This window comes from Passer montanus, unplaced genomic scaffold (genome assembly GCF_014805655.1).
Source record: "Passer montanus isolate IOZ18808 unplaced genomic scaffold, ASM1480565v1 scaffold63, whole genome shotgun sequence".
NCBI lineage: Eukaryota > Metazoa > Chordata > Aves > Passeriformes > Passeridae > Passer > Passer montanus.
In genome coordinates, this window is record NW_024371371.1 from 2293097 (window position 1) to 2320259 (window position 27163).

General features: G+C 45.1%; 1 protein-coding gene across 1 annotated transcript in view; it reads right to left on the reverse strand.

Moving 5' to 3' along the window:
• The window catches only part of GPC1 (glypican 1), a 201896-nt gene that overhangs the window by 24471 nt on the left and 150262 nt on the right, over positions 1-27163 (reverse strand). The window contains exon 3 of the mRNA XM_039727964.1: positions 2562-2953. Coding sequence (XP_039583898.1) covers positions 2562-2953 — 392 coding nt within the window. The remainder of the gene's footprint in view (positions 1-2561; positions 2954-27163) is intronic.

Below are 27163 nucleotides of genomic sequence, written 5' to 3' on the forward strand. Positions count from 1 at the left end.
CCAGAGAGCCACACCAAGCCCAGCCCGGGTGGCAGCACTGCCACCGCTGTCTGTGCCAGGCCAGGTCAGTGGCTGCAACCACCAATCAGAAGTTTTAGGACTTGGTGTCAGAGGCTGCAGTCCGTCAGGGTGACTTTGCCTTGAAAGCTTGGATGGCAGTAAAAATGAAAAATGGTTCTGCCATTTTCTCCTCATCTGCCCTCAAACTATTTATGCCCAGCAGGTCTCAGAGGGGCTGCTCCCACACATGGCTCCTGTTCCTATCCCTGGGCTGCCTGAAGCTGTGGCTTCCTCTAAGATTGGGGCAGCTGAAGGCTGGGGAAGGAACACCCTTTGGGCACAGTGGAGAGGCAGCAGGGATTAAACCTGTAGCTCACTCAGGGAGGCTCCCCCCCACTTAAAGAGAGCCAGGAGCTCTGGCAAACAGCATCAGCCCTTCTCTGGAGTGCCCAGTAATGCTGCCTCTGCACAAGGACCTGAGCAGCAGCAGGATACAGGGGATACACTGAACTGGAAGTGTCTGGGAAGCTGAAACTAGGAGGGGTTTAGTAGAAATCTGCAGTTTTTCTGGGATTTGCAAGTAAATAAAATCTATTTTTTTTTCCTGAAGTCCAAAGCTAGCTAATTTATTTCTAAGTGTTCATTTCAATAGGCTTTCTCAGTCTTCTTGACCAAAACACTCGCCAGTGCCCCATATGAAATTCCAACTCATAAAGATAGTTTTAAAGACTGCTGTTACCAGCTGACAGGAAAGTTGAATTCTAGTTTGACCTTCTTCTGATGTCATAAGTATAGAGCAACATGAAAAATGACTAGAACCAAGGCACCAGTTGTGGCTTGAGTCAAACACTTCACATTCATTTGACACAAGTGTAAATCCACAATTAAAATGGTGGTAAAGTAAAGAAGACAGGGAAAATGAGCCAGTTGTTGTCCTCATAACAACATCAGCTCTCAAGAAGGCTGTGCTGAGGTTTTCTGACTCAGTTCATGCCACAACAACACACTGGGCTAACTGCAATGCCAGGGAGGGTTCCAGTGAGAGAGGAATGGTTGGGACCCTCCTAAAAAACTCATCATCCTGAAGGAATGGACTGGGGGAAGCTGAGGGAAAATGAGGATCTGTGACTTGTCATGTTCCTCACATCCTGTTTGATAAGTGATGCCCAAGAGAAGGAAAATTCAGAAAGGGGTGACCAGAATCAAATCCAGTGGTTCAGAAGCTACATGAAGATGGGGGAAAAATCTGCTGCATGTTGGTATCTCAGGTCCTTCCCTTTGGCTGATACCATGCCTGCAGTTGCCCTGCCAGCCTGTTTTACCCACCAGCCTCAGCTACAGGCAGGATCATGCCCATTGAGCTGGAAATCTCCGTCATGCAGAGGATTTATGAAAAGTATTTTGCTTTTGTCCCCCTGAAATTACATCATTCTCCTCTTTTATCTATCTTAAGTGTCAGGAGAGTGTGATGTTAATGAGATGTACAAAGGCTTTTGGGTAGCTGAACAGTTTTATAGTCCCACATTGATAAATTAAAGCATTTGTCACTGTTACCACGTTAATGTTTCTTCCTGAGATCAAAGTCTGGATTTGCTGCATTAAGTGGGACCGGCCTCTGCTCCGCATCACCACACGTTACCTTCTGAGGAGATGAATTGTGGTTCTGCATTTCTACATCCACAGTTTAATCACACCCTGATTCTCACACCTGCTGATTCCCATCTCCACATGAGGCACCCAAGCCTTTTTTTTATTACGGATTTTCTCCTTGCTACCTGTGTGGAAAGCCTGACTATCTTGTTTCAGGACAATCACTTTCTTCTAGCTCTGAAAGGCTGCTTCTGCAGTAAAGAATACAGACAATTTCCTTCCTTCTGGAACCCTGGATTCAGTCATATTAATTTACATTTATATAGCACCTTTCATCCCTGAAGATCCCAATGCACTTTACAAACTCCCCCTGTCTGTACACAGAAGCTGTTCAAATAGACAGGCTACATAAACAGACACAGGATCCCAGTGCCAGCTTCTGAAACACATCCCTCTGCCTGCATTCCCAGCACACTCGTGGCCATCCAGCTCTGCACACATCCCATCAAGGAGGAAAACACGGCAGTGTGATTTAGAGGCACGTCAGGAAGCACAAGGGATCTGGGCAAACAGTAGAATGGCTTCATGGCCTGGCTGAGGGACATCCCTGCTGCATGGGTTAAAATAAGGCAAAAGCTGATTTGGGGTGAGTTACATCTCACTGTTCTAGTGCTGTTGGCAGTGCCTGTAGAAATCCAGATTTGCTGCTCCCTCGCACTGATGGGTAACCCTCAAATAGTTTATTTTTTAAAACTGGAAAGCATCTGCTTGCTTTGCAATGAAAACAAGGGGAAACAACCCCCCCTCCCAACAGCAGTGGCTGAGTGGCTGCAGCCAACGTGAGCATGGAGGAGAAGGGAGCACCCAGCATACCTGAGACACCTTTTTGACCACGTCGCTGCCCCCTCCCAACAGCAATGGCTGAGTGGCTAAAGCCAACGTGAGCATGGAGAAGGGAGCACCCAGCATACCTGAGACACCTTTTTGACCACGTCGCTGCCCACCAGGAAGCCCTGCGCGTAGGAGCGCGCCGCAATAAAGGCTCGCGTTGCCTTCACCTTCAGGTCCCTGGGCACCTCCCCGAAGGGCTTGTGCTGCTCGGCGTGTTTGACCATGCAGTCCAGGTACTCGTCCGTGATGTGGTACTGGGGGTTCAGCAGCTTGAAGAGCCTCTCCAGCAGCCGTGTCCAGAACTCATTGAGGGCCTCCTCCAGGTTGATGTTGGAGCTGCGGTAGTAGCGGCGCAGCTCGCTGTACAAGTCCTTGAACACCTTCACGTTTTGAGTGTACAATTCTCCATACAGGCTTGGAAAGGCATCATAAAGGGCCTTCTCTGACTTGTTCAACAAATCCTGGAAATAACCTGAAATATGAGAAAAGGAGAGGTGATGTATCAGCCAGACAAACTGGAATCCAACAGGCTGTGTTATTGGGCAGCACAACTGAATACTCAGAGAAAAGAGAAGGGCTCTAACAGAGCTTTTCCTCCAGCCAGCATTACCCACAGTCTCAGGTCTCAGCCTTAGCCATGAAGACAGAAGGAGGACACACCCCCCACACTCTCAGGTCTGAGCCTTAGCCATGAATATAGAAGAAGGAACCTCCCCTGCCCTTTCATGCTGGAGAACCCTGGTCTGGGTCTCTCCAGCTCTTCTGGCAGCCTCACCTGGAAGCAAAGCTGGGTCTCTTTTCTGAATCTGCAAGGTGTCACAGTGTCACTCATACGTTTTCTTCACAGCTGGCATTGCTTACACAAACCCTAAGCTGCCACATGTTATTTCCAAAGCAGTGGTGAGATGAAGCAGGGCTGCCAGCACGGTGCCAACCCTGCCCAGGGACATCCCTGGTGGTGCAGCCAGGCTGGCTCTGGGCACAGCCAGAGTCCAGGTGCAGTGTCAGGAACAGGCACATCCTCCTGGGCACTCCAAGGCAGGGCTGTACCCAAGTGCTTTTTAACTGAGGCCAATGTTATCTGGGCGTCTCATCCCATTTGCTTACTTGGGTGTGCATCCTGCTTTTGTTCCAGCATAAATAACAGAGTGCTTTTACATCCCTGGTTCAGTGGTCTCAGATGTGGCAGAAATGTGACTCTTGCTACACACAGCAGGGTGAGAATGAGAGATTTGACTCTTCCCTTGCCAACATCTTTAGGTATTTCCATCATCTCAACTGCCAGCTACCTTCAGGCTGAGACTGCACAGTAGGGAACTCATAGCAGGATTGGCCTGATCCAATTAATAGATGTACCTAAGCAACTATAATCATCATTGAAGTCAGTCAGAGGAAAAATAATTTAAATAATAATTTTCATTTCAATTACACTTGTACTTTTAGGGTCTTTTTGAAGCAAACCTGATTAAACTATTCTTTAAATCTAAATTACTATTTTTTTTGGTGATGCATTTGTAAGCCCTAGTTGTAAAGAAACTGTTGTTCAATTAAAATCAAACAGCATGTATTTAGGTACATAAATTAACTTCATGGTACTAGACTTAGAAGAAAGAGAAGCTCCTGAAAAATGCATACTGCATGTACAAAGCTTTATTAAACAAAGTATTTTTTGAGGGAATGACGCTGACTGCAATTAAAGACCTCTAAAACTGTAGAACTAAAGCTGAGATCCATAAATCCTGCTTATATTCACTGACTGAGAACAGCCATAGGAGCTTTCCTATATTAATAACCTTTCACTGATTTCTCAGATTTGAATGAAGCTAAAACTTAACAGGTGAATTGACCAAGTGAAAAGAACCCTCTGCATCTGAGCCACAGGTTGCTAACACTAAAATTCCTGTGCTATTTTAACAAAGCAACACTGAGCATTAATAGCCTGGCCTTCTCCAGCTCCTATCATGTACTGCTTAATAGGTTAAAATTTGATCTAAGAGATTTTTGATTTTAAAAGATTGTGAGGAAACTAGGTCTTAGCAGAAGTCTGGTTTAATTACTAATGCAGAAGTAGAAAGTAAAAATCTGTTATCTGGAATGTTGAATAAAAGGTAGTTTTCAATTGGGAAGAAATATATTCTTATTCAACATGACTGGGTGGGCAGTTTGTATCTACAGCTATTTTTATTGGGATCCCTCCATCTCTCAAATGACTGATCATGCACCTTCCCCACTAAAACTGCATTTCCCCCTATAGACACCAGGTGCCAAGGCAACACAGTCACCTATGACCCTGCAATGGGGGCTTCTCCATAGGGAAAAAAGACAAAAAGTGATCCCACCAGATTAATAAAAAGAGATGCTGCACTCACCTGTAACAGAAACAAAACACAAAGTTTCTCTGACGCTGATGAGGCATCTCAAAGCTCTTCCCTACCTTAATGTATCACTGCAAACACTGCTGGTTGCCCATTCACAAGTTAATTAAACTGAGCTCAAACTCCCTTCCTTGTACAATCAGTGTTCTTTTCTGTGTGACAAGAGACACGAACTGAACAATTTGCTCAGCAATCGAGGTAGACGTGCAGCTTTGCACTCACCATCAGGAGGAAGAAAACACTGACAAACACAGCCCAATTTGTCAATTTTAGGCAAAATTACTTTCTTTGTTTTGCTACAAGAGAAACAAGATATATATCTCCCTGTCAAAAAATTGGAGACTGCTCTCAAAAAAGTCAGAGCTAATTAAGGGCTGATGAACTGTTACTTCTCACCCAAGTGAGGGAACACTGATTAAAGCCAATTCATCTGTGGCTGGTTCTCACAAAGTTCTTCTAGATTTCACACACTGAGGGGAAAAAAATCTACACTAGCAAGGGAAAATTAATTAGCAATTAAGTCTACACGTGTTTGTGATGAATGGCTGACCTGGCAGGGAATTTAAATGCCCATTTTGCAGCATTAGAAGGTACCACAAAGTGGGGTTTGTCAAGAGAGATGCCAATGTCCCTGCTTCTCAGTAGCATGTCAGCTGAGATCTCCCAGTAACACTGCATCTTCCCCTGAACACACCCTGCCTGCCAAAGTCCAACCTTTTAATGAGTCTAGACGTGTCACAGATTAAGGATGTGCAGGGTCTTAGGATAAGACAACCTGCTGAGGCTAGGTGAGGATAAGAACCTGCTGTTCTACCTTGATTCCAGGTAGAAGGACTCATTTATCTGAGGGGGAGCAGCCCATTATCTGTAGCCATGGAGGCTGGGGACCCTCAGGTCACGGGGTGCTCCACGTCTCCACTGCTGCTACCAGGAGTTACCAATAACAGGGCCAGCAGGTCCCTTTGGATGTATCAGCTCCCACTTGGTGACTGCTGGGTCTGCCCTGGCTCCCAGAGCACCACTGCAGTGTTCAGCTCAGGCAGGGCATGAGCACATGGAGCAGCTTCATCCAGGTCACAGCTGGACACAGCCCTGAGCCCCTGAGCTCTGCTGCCACCTCGTCCTCTGGGCCAGCAGCAGGCTCAAGCCATGAACTGCACTCAGGCACTGCAGCACAGGGCTCTGTCACCTTGTGAATGGCAGGGATGGAGGGAAAGGGCTCAGCTGCACTCAGGGACTGCAGCACAGGGCTTTGTGAATGGCAGGGATGCAGGGAAAGGGCTCACAAGGAGCTGAAGCTATAAAGCCCTTCTGGCCCCAGGAGGCACACTGCCCTCCCATCCCTGGGGGCAGCAGCACGGCTGAGGTGGTTCTGCAGAGGGTCCTTCCCTCTGAAAGGATGCATTTGCTTCCACTCTGAGTCACAAGAAAGCAGCTACAGATGCTGTGGACCTGTGCTGAAAAACTCACAGCTGTTCTTGGCTTCTTGGAGTCCCAGGAATTTGACAGTACCTGCCAGAGAGACCTCCCTGCAAGGCACCTGCTAAATCCATGACTGGCTTTCCCCTCTTTCAGAAAGTTTCCTTCAGGAGCCACTGACAGGTGAGTCCTCCCTCAGCACTGCCAGCTGAGGGACACAACACTGCCAAGCCCAGCAGGTGGCTTTCAACACCAGTACTTCAGACAAATCAAACTCAATTTTCCCTGGGCCAATGCAAGGCACGGCTCCTCAACCAAGGCTGCTCCCACATGAAACATCACCTTTCACCCTCTTTTGCTGCAAAGTATTCAAAAGAAAAATAAAATGAAATGGAAGCCTGTTTTATTACTATTATTGTTGCTTCTCACTTCCAGGCTCAGAAACAAGACAACTGGCTTTGCTCAAAGGAAATTTGCCTCTTGGCAGAAGCCAGGTCTGAGGAACTCTGCCTCAAATGCAAAGATGTCACAAAGTTATGAATAGAGAAATGAAAGGTTTCTACAACCAAAACAATTCTGCCACCTTGGCTTTCTCTTGCATAGTGACAAAAACTTACTTCTCGGAGAATTAAGTTTTCAACCAGAATCTATAACCTTTGCATTCAAGAGAGATTGCAAATCCCCACCCATTTCCCTGCTTCGCAGCTTCCCAGTGTTCGCAGCTCATATTTTCACAGTTTCCACATTTTCACAACTCTGGATTCAAACTGGGAAGCTGTGAACAGCACGGCAGGGACCGGCACTTTCTCTCTGAAGAAAGTTTTGAGTTTCTCCTTCCTGAGCGCCCCCAGCACAGAATACTTTATCCAAGCTCTCTGCTACCATTTGATCATTCAACATCTGGAACACACTGGGGTTTCTTCAACTAATCCAATGATGGAAAGGGAATGGATCACTGCAGGAGGGATAGAGATCACCGAAGGAAGAACACCCAAATGTTCTTTAGGCAGGCGGCAGAGCTGGCTTCCTTCAAGCCCCCTCAAATTTGAGAGGCATGCTAGAGGAAATATGAGAAATGGAGAAAGGTGACTGAATTACTTTCAATCTCAATATTATTAAAATTTTAAGTAGAAAACTGCAGCACAAAATGTCTTATACGCAACAGGGAAGAGTTGAGACTGGAGGAACACCAATGGTGTTCTTGTTAAGAAGAAGTTTTGCAGCAATGGGTGAAATGAAAACCCTCCTGCTGCTCAGACAGCTTTGCTTGGTGAGCTGTTTGTGGTCTGAGGGCCTTGCCATGAACCACCAGGACAGATGGAGGTGGGGCAACACCATGAGGAGAAGGAAGTACCAGATCCTCAGTTTGGAGGATCAATTTCTCTGTTTTGAGCAAGCACATGAGCCTGTGGTGGAATTCATGCAGGGCCAGAGCCACAGAGCTCTGGAGGAAGGCTCTGTGAACAAAGTGTGGTGTGTCAGGGCTGGACTGAGAACAGGAGAGGAAATGTAGCTGCTTCCGTGCTGTCCTGACCCCAGCCAAAGCAGGGAAACAAAGAAGGAGGTGTCTGCTACAGCAGAGCCCCTGCTAGGTGCCAGCCCTGTTGGTCTGAGGAAGAGTCTTTTCCTGGGCTGAGCTCCCATTTAATACCCTGCTGCACTTCCCAACACCAATTTACTTCTCCAGCTGCTTCTAATGCTGTTCTTGCAGTTAACCTACTATTAGGAAGGAATAATTCAGCAACAGGTTTAAGCCATTAAAATCCAAATCTAATGCATTCATGCCTATTTTATTCACTTCAGCAAGTACAATGACACTTTATTTATAAAATTATTATTACTAATTTAAGCACTACCCATGGCTGTGCTGAAGAGCTGATATCAATCCAAGAGGAGTGATTTACTCTGGTTCACACCTTGGCTGTGTCCTTCCACAGGAAATGACCACAGTGAGACTGAGTGACTTAGCTCCATGTGCAGATAGCCCTGGATGCAGCAATCCTGCTGCCATTTTCCTCTCTCCTCACAGCTTCACACTCCTGTAAAGCTGCTGCTCTGGGGTAGTTTCCTCAGTCCTGAGCCACCTTGGAGAACACAGGTCCCTCTCTGCCGTCTTCTGGATCACTCCCATCTACATTCCTCCCAACACCCCTGCTTGGTGGCTGGGACCAAAGAGGCATCAGGATAAACCACTATTCAGATTGCAAAAAAAAAAAAAAAAGCCCCAAAAAATGGAGATAAATTCAGCTTTCCCCTATAGCCAAAGGACGAGTGGTGTGAAGGAATGTGCTGGGATGCAAGAATTATGATGCCTTTAGGTAATAACAACTTCAAAAGTTTTAGGATTTGCTCCAAAAAGCTACTTGACTGATATTTCCTCTGTACACCGTGTCCTAGGAGTGTGTGCTGAAAACTGGGTGGGAACACAGAACTGAAGAGATGTTGTGGGTCAATGAGACAAAAAGTGCCAACTGCCACAAAAGATCAATTTTGTACTCTCCTAAACCTGCTCAGTGCCCAGCACAAAAGCACTTCAAGATTCTGACCTCAGTCCTGCTGGAAGGTTGGTCCAGGGCACCTCCTCTGATAGGAGGATTTCTTTTCTCAATTTCTGGTTGAAGTCCATTCTTTATCCACTGGGTCTTTGCCAATATGATGCTGTAGTTTCCATTGTTGGGGTTTTTTTTTCCTGGAGTTCACTCTTTGAGACATTTACTCACCAAGTCTCACACTTTCTCAGCATCCATGCTGCCCTCCTACACAAATGAAGGTACTTTCCCCTCTTTACACCTGACAGGTTCTCCAGTCCTCTGGATCACTCCACTAGCTCCTTTCTTCTCCTCTTCTGCTTGGCATTAACTCTTCTTAGGTGTGGGTGGTCAGAAGCACAAAGAACAACTCCTCTCCTTCACTGGCAATAACACTGTGAATACTGCAAGGACTGCACTTGCCTTTTTTAGGAATGCATCACATTAGCATTTCACAGACTTTCTGCCACCAACTGGTACATCCCTAATTCTCCCCCTTGCTATTTCCAACCAATTAATCCCAAGCTGTACGCCTAACTCTGAAATATTGAATTTCATCCTATTTCTATTATTTTGGTTGTCATGGTTATCCACTATCCTCTTCAATAGTGACAACTTTTCCCAGCACTGTGCCACCAATTAATCTCATGACTGCATTTCCTATCATTTGTGCCAGTTTTAATGGGGCTGTTAACTAGGATGGGGTCTAGGCCTGTCTTGAGAACCACAACTGGGACCTCCCTCCAGGCCAGCAGCTCATCTTTCAACACATTCTACTGCTGCCTCCCCCTTAGCTAGTTCACCTGATAATTCCTTTACTAATTTCCATCTTCTTCAGCTTAATTAACTACTCAAGGCACAGATGCAAATGTCTTTGAAGTCTCCTGAGATGGATTAGCTGATAGAACAGACACACCATGAGCAACAGTGAAAGCAGGCTTTGTATATAAGATTTGACAGAATCTCTACGATCTCAAGCTGCCTTTGGGTAAGAGCAAAGATTGGCCTTCCTTCAACTGGTTTAGACTGGGACATACAGCAGACAGCTTGCTTCTTGTGGTGAGGAAAAGGAGAGCTTTTTGGGACAGCAAAAACCTTTTCCTGCAAAAGAGAGATGCTGTTGTATGAAAATGCTGTTTGGAGCAGGGCTCTGCTGGTGGGGAGAGGAGCTTCTGCCCAGGAGGAAGCACCCTCAGTCACTCCAAAGAAACTGCACTTTTCCTACCAGGACTTGGATAACATTTTCATTTCATTGTGTTGAATGGCAGAGAGATGTAATTATTTGCAGCTATTTCTTCTTCTGCATATTGCCTCTCCTCTGTTGCTACAGTTTTCCAAGACAGGTTGCCTTAATCTAAGTGAAGCAGCACTGGATTCAGCTATCAAAATAAGGGAGTGGAGGATGTTCCCTGGCAGGGAAGCTCCCTAGAGGAAAGAGCTGGCCCTTACTCCAGGAACAGTGGGAAGCTGGATACTCTGCCTGTCCTCCTGATAAGCACTAGGGCCCAACAGGGTGTCACCCAAGGTGACAGCAATAAGCCTGGGTGTCACAAGCACAACCACAGAGACCCTCTCCAGCCCCAGCAGCAGCTCTCTCCAACATGGCTGGTGAAGAAACCACTTCAAGCTTTGATGATCCCAATGTGTTCAGTATTTCCAACCTGATGACCCTTGGAAACAGCTCTGTGCAACCCCTGAACAAATTTCAGCAAATCTTCAGAGACAAGAGACACTTGGGGCTGGGGGTGAAGAACACAAAATGATCTGTAGGAGGGGCAGGACACAGAAGAAAAGCCTGTACAAAGACTGCTGCAGTAACAGGAGCCAGTGATGCCTTGTGAAGGCTGACCTAGAACAGAGGCTAGAGAGGGCCAAAGAATAAAGCAGGGATTTATTAGAAGCCTCAATGGATGCACCTTGGGCAGCACAAGAGCCCAGCCAGGGCTGCACCCAAGATGAACCAAAGTGGTCACAAAATGCACAATGGCTCACAGGGTCTCTCACTTTGATCAGTTCTGCTCCATTTGCAGATTGCAGTTCATTGTCCAGTTCCAGCTTTAGCCCATGCAGTCCCATCCTTCTTGTTCTTCTCTCCTCAGCCCACGGTGTTTGTGCTCTTGGACCTGAGATTTGGATCATTTGTCCTTGGTCCCCAGCTAGAGCAGGAATTGTTTTGTCTCCCTGCTCTGTGAAGAGAGCTCACCATCCCCTGATGTGAAGCTCAGAAGTACACACTAAAGCAGCCCAGAATCTTAAAAATATAAAAGCTGAAACCTGAGGCATCATTTCCCTCCCTTGGAGCACCTGAGCCTGCTCCAGCATTCCCTCCTGCCTGGCAGTGTAAGGGTGAGGAGGGAGCTGGAGCAAGCAGCCTGAACCTGCCTGGAGAGGAATTCCAGGCACCACAAAGCCCCTGGGATATAAAATGCCACAACACATTCTGCCAGTTGCTTGGTAGGCCCTTGATAGTTTAGGCTTGGAATTTCCACGTTGGGAACTTGGGAACAGTGTGTGGTGAGGGCAGCTCTGAGCTGCACATGGGGAGGGGCACTGGTGCTCCAGAGTGGGGGTGATGGAGCAGGAGGTGGCACTGAGGTGTGCCCATTCTGTGTGCTGTGAGCAGGTCAGCAGGGCTGCACTCGTGCTCCTGGGCACAAGTACAGTGTGTGAGAGTGTGTGAGAACAAAAGACATGCTGTACCTAGGCTAGACTGTCCACAGGGGGTTTTCAACCATCTAATTCCAACCCTGCTCCCTGCACCACTCCAGCCTGCCAGGCAGAGAATGAAGAGATGTGCTGCTGTGAGGAAATCTCCTGCAGACTGAAAGCTCTTGTATAGGGGATTTGCTCTGTTTGCATCCAGGGTGGGATAAGCAAATACAAGAGATGTGAATCTGAAGATTATTTTACCCATGTGTTTTCCTGGGATCTGAGCTGGCAAGGGGTTTTAATCATGGCACCTTCTAAATATACCTGTGCTACAGCTAGAGACTTGCAGCAAATGATGAACTGCAAATATTGCCCCAGCAGGCTCTTATCAAACACTTCAGAGCAGCCTCTCTGTTAGATAAGGACTGGGGAGATGTGTGGGTGGGATTCATAACCTGGGAGTCAAGTCTGACCTGGCAGCTCAGTCCTCACTTGAGGAAGGGCAGGCACCTCCCTCTTTAACATGAGCTGCGCTCTTCTTTGCAGCCACTCCTCTCCTTCTGGAGTGTAGTAGGGGTTGGGATAACTGAGCCAGAGTAAGCTGAACTTTTGGATAAATGAAATTTTGTGAGATAAATTTAGCTCTCATTTCTTTCCTCCAAGAAAGTCTGCATTTAAAGGCAAACCAATAAGCACCACAGCTATCACTGACAGGAACATAAAGGCAGTAAAATTAATTGCTAATACTGGCTGTTCCTTTCCAGGTTTATTCAGTAAGACCTGAAGGGCTCCATTTCTCCAAGGGTAAAATAAACTCAGACGTTTAACAATACTGAGGGTTGCTGGCAGTTTTAGAAGGTGTGATATACACCCTGGATACAGCACACACCTCTAGAGCAAAGGTATTCTTCACTTCCTTACTCCAGCTAAGCACTGGAGCTGCTGAGGAGCTGCAGAGACATGGCAGGAATGAGACAAGCAGTGGGTCTGCTTGGGATGTGCCCATGAAGGCTGTCACTTTCCCAGGAACACCATCCCAGCCAGGTTCACTGAGGCTCAGTTTGACTCTCTGCTCTGTCTTAGGTTGGAAATGGGGGTGTGTGTTCTGTCCCATCTGTCAGAGCTGGGGCAGTTCTCTGCTGTTCATGGGGAAGTTTTTTCTTTCTCTCTCCCACAGCCAATCCTCCCTCCAGGAGATCTCTGCTGTCCATGGCCACTGAGTGTCCCTGCAGGGCTGATCAAATTCCAGCATCCCATGGGGAGATGCTCCGCCCAGGGCAGGAGCCAAGCATTCCTACCTGGATACAATCTGAGCCTGGAACAGCACAGCAGCCTTTGCCCACTGCATTCCCAGAGGAGCAGCTTTCTCCTGCCCTGCATTCCCAGAGGGAGAGCAGGCCCATCTCCAGCAGCCCTGGAGCTGCAGAGGAAAACTGCAGCCTTGTGCAGGATCCCTGCTCCAGCAGAAGCACAGCTGGCACTGCAGGAGGGCTGAGCCCCCATGGGATGGGACTGTGCCACCACCCTGACCCACAGGGGGCCAGGGCCTGTTCTGACTCTGGCAGTGTTATTTTGTATTACTGTTTTTTTGTTTTGTTTCGTTTTGCTTTGTTGCTTTTTTTTTGGTTGGGGTTTTTTAATTTTTAAATTTTTTTTATTCCCTAATAAAGAACTGTTATTCCTGCTCCCATATCTTTGCCCCTTAATTTCAAAATTGTAACAATTTGGAGGAGCGGGTTTACCTTTTCAGTTTCAGGGGAGTCTCCTGCCTTCCTTAGCAGACACCTGGCTTTTCAAACCAAGACATGCCCCCTTCAGCAAGCTCCAGAGAGCTGCACCTTAACCTGCACAACACCTCAGGGTGCTGCCCTTTCTCCCATCCACTCTATTCAAGGCTGAAAATAATGAAGCCTTTATACATTTCAATATACATATTTCAACTTCTTCCTTATTATAAAATATACCATGAACCAATTTGTCACACAGTCAGGCTCTTTGCAGCATTATTTTAATTGAGAAAAATATCTGTGAATTATTACTTCTTTAGAATTAAATGTATTTGTCTCTGCAAACAAAGCAGAGGAAACAACCCTGAAGTTTGTGTCTATTTTTGACACTTTCTGCATTCACAGAAGGGCTTGAGCATCCCCATTACATGGTTTTACAGATCAAAACTCCTTGTTTGAGCTTTGCAAAAGCTGTGGCAGTGAGACAGAACTGGCTTTTTATCTTCTTCATTAGCGTTGCCCTCTGCTCTGAATGGCCTCTAGACAAACTATTTATTGTTGGGTTAATTAGATCATTTGGATCTGTGCTTGCCACTGCATTTTTGCAGTCTAGAGTATGTAAGAAACATGGTCATTGAATCTCTAAAAATCTTGAGTATGTGACATGTGGGCTTTCCCAAAGGAAAAAGGAGGATAGGAATTGCTGGCTGTGGGGATACTGCTCCAGACAGGCTGAGTTCCCCTGCTATTATTGCAGGAGTTTATCTAAGTCTGCATAAAGCCCTTAATCTCCAGTGTTCTCTCCTTCAGTGCCTTCAGAAAATAACTTGCCTCTTTGTAAAAATATTTTGCTCCCATGGAACCAGTATGAAAAGGGGAAATAGGCAGAGATGGCTGCAGACAGCTGATGTTGAGATGTGACCTGAAGAATGCAGCATGGTTGTACCTCTGACAGCTGGGAGTGGACATACTCATATGTCAGAATGTACACACAGACAATAACAGGCACATCTGTTATTGGAATCTTAAATTAGTCTCAATGGCTATGTGAATATAGATGAAATATGGATATCTTGGATACAGCTCCTCTGAAATAATAGTAATTAATATTATTTATATTTGTTATTGGTAATTAATATAAATACATCATATTAATATAGTAATAGAACATGTTGATATATTATTATATTTACTGCTAATATTATTTATATTTATTATTAATAATTAATTACAGCACACTTTTAGAAATTTGGAACAGTCAGAAAGATGGGTAACAAAGCACCCCATCAATGCATGGGGATTTTCCCAGGGATAACCACATGGTATTTCTTTCCTCAGATGCCTGCTTCAAAAGAAGCAAATTTTAGGCAATTTTTGAGGAAAAGAAATTCATGTTCCCTGGCAGATATTACAATAATAAATTCAGTAGCAAATTTTAGTTTCTGCCCCATCTGATGGCACCTGCTCTGTTAAATACCTCTAACTTCATCTTGTCCAAAGATAAAAATCTAGATGAAGACAGATTTTCAAAACACCCTAGAACCATTTAACTACTTATATTTTAAAATACAAAGTCACTTAAAAAGCAATCCTAAAGGGAGATTTAAGCTTAGCTTATCTAACCTTTTCCTTCAAGGTGTTTGTTGGGTTTTTTAAAGGTTGCTAGGCATATTCTGGCTATAACCACACTGGGATAAAACCACTGCATTCTCTGAGCTTGGGAGTGTTAGATCACAGAAAAGCACCTAAGTGGAAACACTTCCTCCTAATGGATGGATGCAGATGTGGCACCAGACCAGCCCTAGCTCAAGTGTCCTGTCCCTTGACCTGGTGCTGCAAGCCTCGTGAAGAGGATCAGTTCAAAACCAGAATGATTCAAACACTGAGATATACCACAACCTACAGCCACCTCAGCTGTAGCTGTACATCTACTGAATTACTACTGGTTGATTTGCTTCATTTCATTGAGGTAGAAAAAATACCTTGTCCAGTACTTAGACCTTTTATAATTATGCCTGAATGTATTTTCTAACAGACATAAACTTTTTTTTTTTTTCTTAAGTTTGTGGACTATGCACGTTACATATTACTAGTTTTGATATACACATGATGTGTATAAGTCCCATCATGACTGTGACCAGCATGGAAAATCTGCCACAAAATCTATTTGCTTTGAGATATTGGCAGTCACCTCCACAATGCCAATGGACCTTTAAAGCTCATCTGAACCTCATCTGGAGGAGATACAATTTTTATGGCTTGGGAAAGAGTCTGCAAAAAGTTGAGAAATGTCTCATCTCCCATCCTCACTAATTCCATTTGAGATGTACAAATAACACACTTATTTGAAATTTGTATCAATCAAACTTAAATCACTTGGAAATCTGCAAGCACCTTAAAATAAAACCTTAAAAGCCAACCTGCCTGGGTAGCTTGTGCCTCCCAGGACTATCACTGGACACATCAGTGACTGAGGACATCTGCATCCACCCTGTTTGACATCCAGCTTATGGAGCAGAGATCAAAAATTCACCTTAAAGCAAATATTAGCTGTGAACTGGAATGCTTAACTGCACTCTGGCTGCAGCTACACTTGGGAAAAAACTGAGAGGAAACTACACATGCTCCTCCTTTTAAAAAATTCATTTACAACAACTAAAAAAAGGCTTTGGTTACCCTGAGATGCTGGCATGCTCCTCCTGCCTGAGTTGGGGTTTCTGCTGCTTTTGAAGCATCTCTGGCTCTGGTCCAAATTTGAATGATGGAAGAAAAGGATACTTGTTAAAAGCATGTGCTTGATTCACTTACCCAACACAAAACTTTCCTTTTTTTTTCCTGTCAGGTTTTTATCTGAAGTACATTGCAATGAGTGAACTGGACATGAGTAATAAACTCTGAGCTCCTTAAAATGTCCTCCCATGAATATAGATTAAAATCCTCATTAAACACCTTGATAAATTAATGAATTTATAGGGATGCACAGAGAGTTGACAAGCAGCTGTCATTCACCTTTTCCTCTAACCACAAATGTTTGAAGCCAATCAAAATAATCTCAGATCTGGCAGAAGATTTAGAACAGACAAAAGGAGATACTATTTTAAACAGCCAAGTTATGGAAAACCTGCCTCCTTTTACAAAATGTCCTGGATGCTGAGGACTAAAATAAATGCAGAAGATGGTCAAATGAGATAAAAAGCCAATCCATTGGGTGGACATGAAACAAAGTCAACAAGACATCCAGGGTAGCAGAGGAACCACAGAACATTCTTGGGGCAGAGGCACACAGGATACCTTTGGAGCTTTCTCTGTAAGCCAGGGTGCACCTCACTAATTGCCATTACAGTAATTGGCCCAGGATACTTTCAAGATCAAGGCAAAAATCAGAGTGAATTTTGTTCTCTGGGAAAAGAAGACTCAGAGCACAGACAAAATGAAATACAAAGCCCTAGAAAAACCTAGCAAACCCAGCCCAGGGCCACCACTGGGTCCTGCCTGGCCCACCAGGGACTGGGCACCTGCAGTCTCCTACCAGCAGCACCTGGGGCTTGGCCAAGCTCCTCTTTCCAGCACTGCCCCCTCTTCCTGATGCAAACACCCTCCTGTGACCTTGCTGTGCCTCAGGGTATCTCCAGAGATCTTCCATAACCCAGAAGCTCAGCGATTAACTTAATTAGGGCAGTAATTATGTACCTCCTGTTAATGAAAAGCTGTGTGCTGCATCACTGTTTGCTGGTGTACAGAAGTGCTCTCTGGACAGGAGCTCACACTGGGTGAAGCAGATCATGGCATAGCCCAGCTCAGGAACAGCTTGTCCAGGTAACACAGATCCAGCTTTTTCTTTACAAACACAGCAGTGAGTGAGACCTGAACATCTCCTCTGCCTCTAAGTGAATCCATGGAAACCTACAAAGTTACCTTATACTACCACTGAAACAACAATTATAATAAATGCAGCTCAGTGTCAGCCCTGGGCAGAGGCAATAGATAACAAGGCAGCCTGAGCAGTGCCCTCATTAAGGCTCTCTGGTAAGGAGAGCCCATCCTATATATTGACTTTTCCACGCCTGTTGTGGTGCTGGGTAATTCAACAATTTGCCTTTAATTCCCTTAGGATGCTCCATCTGGGTTCAGATCAATGGCCCACCCAGCTGTTTCAGCTGAACTCTGCTTTCAACTTGCTGACTGTAAAACAGTCATATAAATTCCTGGTGTGCTCAGGAGAAAATACTAGTGCTGAGGTGATGGATATTCCCCAGAGAATGTCCTCTGAGTAAGCCAATCTGTATCTGGAGGAACCAATTTTGGGTTGTGTGAGCTTTTCAAAAGCACGTAAGTACAATTCTGTGCAGTTTAAATAGCAGAAAGCAAACTGAATGACCTTTCCCAGTCTTTAGGGGAGCAGAAGAGCATTCCCAGCCCTAAAAACCAAAGATGTGGAAGCAGCTGACTGGAGGAGGACCAGACCTTGACTGTCACATGCTGTCACAGTGCCTTTTCAGAAATCCCCATTTACACCATGGAACTGCTGCACAGAACGAACAATTTACAGGGCTGATTTTCCTCTCTTTTAATTCTCATTTCAGCTGCATGCTTGGCAACTTTGTGTTTATGCTGCTCTAATCTCTTTGAAGAGAGAAAGAGCAGCTCAATTGTTCATTAGCAAATTGAAGGGTAATTGCAGTTCCGTCCAAGCCCCCTGTGTCCCTCTGGCATTCTGCAGGGCTCACAGCATTACCGCCTGCACACAGAAAAGGACAAGAACCACAAGGAAGGGGTGGCGTTTGTGTGCCAATATCAGTGAGGCAATGATCTATGAGGAGACTCTCCCCTACCCCATTTCACACTGCAGATAACCAAACCTTCAGCCTCCACAGCTTTTGACACTGTTGCCTTGATCCTTTGCTGTTATCATTCTCCTACACAACCAACAGAGGAGCTGTCCCGCATGATCCATCTGCCCAGGCCTTCCTTCTGCACCAGATGGAAGTTCTGCCACTCATCCAGAGATGTTTCCTTTCACTCACTCACATGCACTTGCTTACATCACACAAATGGAGGCCTCAAGCTTCAGTCTTCCCTCAGTTAATTAAATTAACATGCTACTCTTGTGGGACCACCTCCCTGCCCTTCATAACAAATGCCAGGGAAGGAAACCCCTGGTGCTTGGGAGAAGTCCTTGCAGGTCTCTGCAGCTGCTGAGTTGGTGACAGAGGCGCTGATGCTCCTTGGTGAGGATTTTTGTGTGCAGTCTCATGTAGATGGCAGTATGTAATGTGCCTGTAACATCTCTGAAACCAGCCCAGATGTGCACGTGGAAATCTGTGCAAGCGGACTGAAGAAGTTAAAAGAAAGGGGGGAAAAAAGAGCAGAGTTTCCTGTCTATGCCAGTCCATCCTCTAGGGTGGGGCTGAACGTGCTGGTGGATTCAAAGCAGGACTATCAAAGAGACTGGATGAGATAGATGGGTCTTAACACACTCCTCCCAGTCTTGGGACATGAGGGATTGTGGTCCAGGGAGGAGACAGACACCCTCAGCGTGCTGTCCTGAGTCATAAAATCACAGAATGGTTTGGGTTAAAGGGACCTGAAAGATCACCTGGTTACAACCGACCTGCCATGGATAGGGATGCCACCCACCAGAGACCAGGTCACTCAGGACCCCATTCAGCCTGGCCTTAAACACTTCCAGGGATGGGGCATCCACAGCTGCTTTGAGCAACTGAGCCAGGGCCTCAGCACCCTCTGAGCTAAGAACTTCTGCATGGGAAAGGCTCAGAGAGCCTTTGTCTCACTGACTCCTAGAAGAATATGCAGGGGCAGCCACTACAAACACACAGAGTTCAGGAACAGCTTCAGTGGGATCCTGCACCTTTTCTGACATGGAAGTCAATTGTGCATGAAATACGAAGCCCTAGAAAAACAGATTTCATTAGTTCTAGTGCTCATGGAAACACTTGGACAGCATGTTAAAAAATAATAGAAAAGCTGGTCATAAAATATCAGCAGCATGGTGCTGCATGTCCAGAAGCTAAAATGAGTTCTGAACAAGATGCCAAATAGCTGCAACTTATTTATAAGGGATCTATCAAATAAATGACCCTACTGTACCCATGGAAACTACTGTACCAATTCATCCTTAACAAATGAGAAAGCAAAAGCTGTTTCCTTAACGAACTGCCTTAGAATGAACTAATCTGTAGCAACATTAAAGCAGAACATATTCATACTGAATTTTTTTTTAAATTACACAGCACTACTTTCTCAGTCTAACAGGCACCCTTCTGGGCAGGACCTGTTACACTCTTCCTGACACTTTTCAGGGGAAAACACCCGAATGCAAGTGACTGGGAACAAAAGTCACTTGCATTTTCCCGTGAATAGCATGCACAGGGGTGAAGTTTCTCTGCACCTCAGTATGGGACATTTGGTCTCTGATGGCTCCTTGACCAAAACACTGACACCACACATCTCGGTGATTCAGCCTGAAAGTGGGAGAGAAAAATGGGGGTTCAATTCTAAGCAGAGCAAGCCATGCTCTCTGCTCCTCTGCCTCTGCATACAAGGGCTGTGTGACAAACACTAGGATGGGAGACCACTTGGAGAACACACACTACCAAAGGTGGAGTGTGCACTTTGGAACTAACTTCAGTTGTGTTATTGAAAGCTTGAACTAAGTCTAATTACTGTTTGAGTCCTTGGCATTTCTATCACTTGGTCTGATTTAACAGCACTCCCTTTTCTAATCCCCTTAAAACAGATTGTTTTAAAGGTTTACTCAGGCTGACACTTGGACCATGATGCTAAAGTACTGTTATTAAAAAGAAAACTATTTGGTGTTCATTAGCAGGGTGACAATCAGCTGCAAGACAAGCGTAGCTTGAACCACAGGACTCGTGCCTCTGTACTAATTTGATCTGAAGCTCCTGAGGCCACCAAGGCACAGGCAGTGCTAACAGAGGTGGGACAGTCTGGTTTTAAACTGAATTAGCTCTATCACATTTATTTTTGTCTGTCTGTGCCACGTGAGACTTGACTGGCTTTCTGAAATATCACTGTGGTAGACTTTGGGGATAACAATACTGATTTTGGTCTTCAACCAGCTGTCTTCTCAAACATAATCCATCTCTTTTCTCTCTTCACAGTAAGAACAGTTAGTTTATATTTGAACTTTTCCATCTTTGAGAACATGTTTACAACTGCCTCCTTGAAGGACACTGGATCTCATTTATTTGGACTTCCTCTGTTCTGCTCTCACTGTGAAGAAAAGCCCTTTATGTTGATGTGACACTATAAAAATCCATAATCATAAAGTTAAAAATAAACCCCTTGCTAGAATAAGATCAGCTGAATATACTTAATTTCTTTATATTTGTGTCTGCCTTGTATTTTCATGTTTGACTTCAGTTAAATTACTTTTCTTCGGCAATTCAGAGACCTTTCAGTAACCATGTGCCACTGAATATAAAAATCACAAGTTTATTGCACAGATAAGAGTGCACACCATCCCAGGGTGTCTCACTTCAAAGTCTTATTCCAACACAAACCTGCTTTTTATTGCCCCAGTGTGAGGAAAGATCAACCAGCACCATCTGAACATCCTCCTCGCTGCAGGGGTGAGGAGCTCTCTGCACATTTTCTGACTTTTTCTACAACACCCACTGATCCTGAGGAAGTGTTTGGTAGGTAAGAGGAAGGGATGAAGAACATCCCTTAGTAGTAGAATTCTTCATCCAGAGTATTTATTACAATCTTGAGTCATCTGCCACGGTGGGGAGTTTGATTCGCCAATAATTTCACACTACATAAAAATCGAATCTCTGATAATTTAGGTAGGCTATCAAGTACTGCTGATCTCCACCATAAACAAAGCAAAACCAGTAATTGCTTTTACTGAAAAATTATGTGTATTTTAGGGTTTTAACACTGGGCTATCCCTGGGGAAGCAGAAGAAAATTGGAAAGCGGTGGTTTCAACAAACATGAAATTGCAGAAAAAGTAGCAAAAAATTAGATGACACTGAATTTCCACACATAAAAGCAAATAAAAATGCTGTAATATTGGCTTCTTCAATTTAATCCAGTCATCTTTGAGATTTCCATTTGTTTTGATATGAAAAATATCAATTCGTCACAATAGTGAGTTTTGCAATTACTTCACTGTGCTACCATTAGTAAGAAAAAGCTATAGATTTAAACACTGCACACATAAACATGGCTTTCAAACCAAAATTCCTGTTTCTCTTAAAGCTTTTGCTATTAATTACTAGAATTCATCAGCACAATAGCAAATACCCCGAAGCACAGAGGGTTCAATCTCACAGCCCTTGTTGGCAGTGCCCATGCATGCACACTGTATTTGCATCCCTATTTTTTGTGAGTGAGGAAAAAATAATGATTTTATGGCACCAAAAGCTTTCCCCCCCTGTGGCTCACAAGCTGCATGGCAGCTCCTGGCTGCTTGCAGTTAGAAGTGTTGCAAAATTTAATATTAACGCTCAGGGACTTCTGCAGCTTCAGGAGTTACTCTATAGATGAGGTCAGGAAGGCATACAGAGGGCTCCAACTAAACTTATTGGAATCAACGACCTGAATTTTTTTTAGAATTTAAAATATGAAACTTCTCTCAACACTGCCAGAGTTTTATTCCCTCTTCTTTGCTGTTTCACAGTCTTACAATTGAGTGCCAGTAATTCCTATAAGATTTTCAGGGTTATCACATAGGATTTCTATTTCTACATATTAAAATATTCCATAAACTGCAAAAGGTAGGCCTGGGGCTTGGTGATGCAAAAAATGCACCCACTAAAATTAGCAGAGTGCTAGACTTGGCAATAGATTGTGAGACTGAGCATCCTGGCAGCAAGGAGCAGGGAGGCTGTGACTCCTCTGTGCCTCTGCAGGGCTGCAGAGCCACCACCCCCCCACGGGGAGCTCACCTTGAGCCCCACAGCAGCTCACACTATAAAGCACCCATTATCCTCGCCTGGTGCTTGCTTAAATTGCCACAGATGCCATTTCCTATTAGAAATAATTTGTTCCACAAATAGACATTTTCAGGAACAACATCTGTGCCTGTGCTTAATTTGCAGCATGCTGATTGTCTTACAGGAGTCAATGGGAGAGGTCACACAAGTTAAATGAGTTCTGAGAACTGAACTTGGTGGGATGGGGGGGGTCTTTGTTTGCATTTTTCTTTTGTTTTGCCTTTGCCTATCATGGGTTTTGTGCTTCTTCAGTGTCATGACTCTTGTGGGAGTTATTTAGGGGTGATATTTGTATTTCAGCCTTTGTATTTCAGCTGCTGGTTTAACATGAAACATTAAACATTTTCTAAACCATTTCAGACCAATTTGGAAGGGTTTTTTTGAAAGGCAATTTTTAGGAGCACTGACTTTAACTGTCCCATGCTGCTGGTCCCAGTCTCTCCCTGCTCATCAGGGTTCATCCTGCTGAGCCCCAGTCAGTGCTGAACTGCTCCCAGCAAACCTCCATTGCTCTGCTGTTAGAGGGGCTGTGAGTGCTGTGGTTTTGTACATCCAGCCTCAGCAATTCACAGAAAAGGTTTCTGGTGGCAAGCATGAAAGGTGAGAGGTCCCCAATGTCCCAAGGGTATATTGCTGCTTGCACATAGCAAATAGTAGATACCAAACTGCCCCCAGGAAAATTCATGTATTTGTAAGATCAGGAAATTGTACAAATAATTCCTTTCTCTTCTTCCAATTTTCTGCACACCTATGATCTATAATTTCATGTCATGTATACACCTGATAGATTGCAGCCCTGTTGATATGCTGCAATAACAAATAAATGGTTGTTATTAATGGGACTGTAAAACACATGCTCAACCCCTGTGGAGCTAATTGTAATGCTTTACATGCTACCTGCAACACTGCCACTGCCAGTGCAGTGGAAATTGGCATTCCCTGCTCTACCCAGCCAAAAAACCACGCAGGTGTGGCTGCTCCAGCTGCCCAGCAGTGGCTGCCCCTCCAGGCATGAAGAAAGGGAAATTTCTCATAGCACCACAGCTCTGTGAGAGAGGATCCTGACAGACAAAATGAATGTACTCATGTTTTTATCTCTGGTTAATTGACTGCTATGGCTATATGGAAAACTGAATGCTAATTGAGCTGGTATGGCTGGGCTCTCATTTCTCTTATCTCAAGAAGGATCAGGCAGTAGGTTTTCCCACCCCACCGAGGGATGACATTGCAGCAGAGCTCCATCATTCAGCCCAGCCACAATTTGCAGTTCCTCTGATAGAAACCCAGCAGCTTGGCACGTAGCTGCAGCTGCCAGAGCCCAGCAAGCATCAGCTGAGGTGGTTAATCATTTCTTCTTCCTGCTGTGAAACTCTTCCAGGCATTCCTTCAGCACTGCCTTCCTTGTGCTGGGGCTTAGCTCAGGCAGCTCCCTTGGGACCTCAGAAAACAGCAGGATTGTTATTTTTATGGGTGTTTAACAAATGGGTGAGACAGACTCCAAAGGCCTGTTAACTATCCGGATATTTTAAATCAAAAAACCTCCAAAACACCAGAATTCCCTGCTGCCAGTTCTGGTGAAGTGCTTAAATGAAGTCCTTGCTCTGCTTGGAGTGGGCAGATGGGATGGGTGGCACCAGCTCAGTGACACTCTTCAGTGATGGAAGGACAGAGGTGCTGTTCTGAGCACGTGCTTTATTCCAGCTTTGTCCTGCTCCTGCTAAGAGGAAAGTGGATCATGTTTCCCCAGGATATCTCCCCATTTCTTCTGCTCTGTGCTAATCAGAAGACAGGTGAAAAGAGAATCATTAAGGTGGGAAAAGACCTTCAAGACACTAAGTCCAAAATGACGGAATGAGATGAAGGAGGCCAGGCTGTCCTGGTGTCCCCTGCAACACTGCAGGATACAGTCATTCCCTTTTTCTGTGTGAGCTGGTGCTTGTCCTTCTGCAAGGCCACAGCTGTGTGGTGACACACGTGCTGCCTCCTCAGCACCCAACTGCAGGGGATGAAATGCCAGGAGTACTTGGGAGGAGGGTGTGGGGAGTTGGGGAAGGGTCTGCTCTGATAAAGAGAAACAAACATGCTCGCTTCCAAACCTTCACCAAAAGTCAGGCCATAATAAGCACCTGCCAGCAGAAGAGGGAAAATGTTTTAACACCAGCTTTCAGGACAGTGAGAAGAGAGCAGGGCAGCAGCAGGAGATGTATCATCTCATTGTTCTCGCAGGCTCTCTGCCCCACAGTTAGGGATTTTTCCAAATCTCCCTTCCAGGATGAAATTTCCCCCACTGGGGGCTGCTCCCCTGAGCTTTAATGTGTGCTCTTTGCTGAAAGAAAAGAATGTATCTACTACCAAATTTGCTGCTGACTTCTGGCAGGGCTCAGCTGGGTTCTCATGTCCTGAAAACAAGCTGAATTAATTTGGGCTGAGCAAATATAGACAGTAAAACATACTTATAACACAAGAGCTTATTCTGTATTATTTTACATAATAGAAAACTCTTTGCCCTTTGAAGACACCTCCCTTCCCCCAGGGAGGTTTTTCAAACAGCCCAAAGCATGGGAACTGTCCAGGTCAAACACAGGCTCATTAATCCCATCAGAAATACATAAACACAGACTTGCCCACCACATAATCCAGCCTCCTCCACCCAGCAGCATGAGGTGAGCAGCTTTTATCAGTGCCAGACTCATTATCTTTTCTCCAGAGGATACTGGAGAAGCACCAGTCCAGCCAATGTCTCCTGAAAAGACTGTGAAAATGCAGGATGGACCCACTTGGGCTGAGAGCAGGAGTGAGAACAGAAAAATATGAGACAGAAATGTATAAACCAAAGGAGGAAGTTACCAAGACCATGAGGAGTTGTTTCTGCTTTTCTGCAGCAGGCAGCTCTGATGGGCTCATCTGTCTGGAAGCACAACACTGAGCACAGGGTTGCATTGTCACAGAAAAAGAGCAAACTGCAGTTAAAACCATTTACAGAAAGGGTTAACCAGCATCACTCTGCCTGAGCAGCACATTCCTCTGGCAGTAATCTCTTCTATTTTTAAGAGATTAAAAACTGAGAGCAGCAGCATCTGGCCTCTAATTTGAAGAAATAACAAATCAAATGCCCCAAAATTGGTAATTTGGTAGATTAAATTATCAAAGCCTACTCTTTTGGTGTCCACATCTGATGGTGCTTTGATCTTGTTTATATCTTAGAAATTGTTTCATGGACTAACTTTGTTGATTATCTTCAAACTGGGACAGGTTTTATTCCATCAGCAGCTCAGTTGCCTTCCAAGCAGCAACTCGCTCTCTAAAGTGCAAATTAAGAACCAGGGAAGGGAAGAAAGGCTGGAGCTGTTTGAAGGAGCTGCTGGATGTCAACAGAGGTCAATACTTTGGTTTAATTTCTTAACTACATATATACAAATCACCTGATGCAATCCAAAATTGGAAGCTGTGACCAGGAGGGGAGGAACAGCCAATGCAGAGTCTCAGCATCCTGAGCAGTGGATGATGGGTCAGGCCACACCAGCCCCAGCCACTGGGGACAGTTGCAAAAGATGATGGAGGCCACAGGAGATTCCCTCCTGGAAAGCCTGCACCAGAGGGATCTCCCAGTGAGCTAGAGGAGAAGGCAGCCTACTCTTTTGCTAAAAATCATAACAGCACATGTAAGTGGGGTACACTAAGCAGAACAGAGCTTATAAAAGTGCATTCAATGAGCTGGCCACAACCCAGATAAAGGGAAATGCAATGATTCCACTCCCAACTCTTCTGGGTGCAGGAGAGGCTGAGAGAGGCAGCTCTGAGCTGGTGACTGCTGCAGCTGGCTGGGTGTCCGTGGGAGCTGCCCCTGTGCAGACTCTGTGGCTCATCCTGCAGGAGATGCTGAGCAGGGCTCTCCTCAGGGCTCTCTCAGCTGCACAGGCTGCAGGTGTCTGCCCTGGAGCCCAGCCCTGCTGCACCACGGTGACCACGGGGCTGCTGCTGTGCCCAGCTCTGAGGGCAGGGCTGGGAGTGCCGGGGCTCAGCCACCTCCCAGAAAGAGAAATGCTCTAAATTAATGTGCTCTGTGACGAGCTGCCAGTGTTAGTGTGGCTTCTGAACTAGCCCCAATGCCACAGAGAGATTAAATCTTTATTTTAACAAGATTATTATGGTTTCCTAGGCAATCCAACGCATACAAACAATGGAGCTAACAAAACACTGGATAAAGGCATATCACTTCAATTCCCACATACTGCAAAATATTACTTGCCCTGGGGAAACTCACTGGGGAGGATGAGAACACTTCAAGAAACTTACCCTGAAGAAATGAGCTGGAAACTTCAAATCTGACCAGTGTGAGCATGTTAGAAACTGTACAGCTGACATACAATCTCCAGCAATAACGAGTAAGATGCTTTACCCCTGAGCCAAGGTTTTACCTGAATCATGTGAAAACTTTTTATAGATATAAAAAGAGAAAATTTACATATGCACACCTCTATCTTAAGAAACAAGACTCTGCATCTGAGGGCCTGCTATATGATCTTTAAAGAAGCTCAACAATAATTTTATTGTTAGTCTTTGTGTTATGGTGCTTCTATGCAGCAATAGCTAGAGTCAACTTCAAATTATTAATGAAATAAACATGCACAGAGATCCCAGGGGCATGATGCCAAAAGCCAGCAGGCAGTTCAGTACTAAGGAGTGTGAATTCATCCAGAGTTAAAATTCAAATGCAGGCTACTCTTTCACAAAGCCCAAACACTTCCTCCATCCCAGACTTTGCATGAACTAATTGAGTTAAAAATACATGACTTTTATGCCTCTATGCTTGACACTCCATGTCCTCTACTCAATCTGCAGCCAGTGTTCCTGGGGAGGACTCACAAACCAACATCACAGTCTGATAAAGCGACCCATTTTCTGCTCCAAGGGGTTTCCTCCTCTACAACAGAACAGCAAAACATGGTTTGTGTCATTCAACAAGCTGCTTCTACAGAAATACTCAAGAATCAGTTTTGT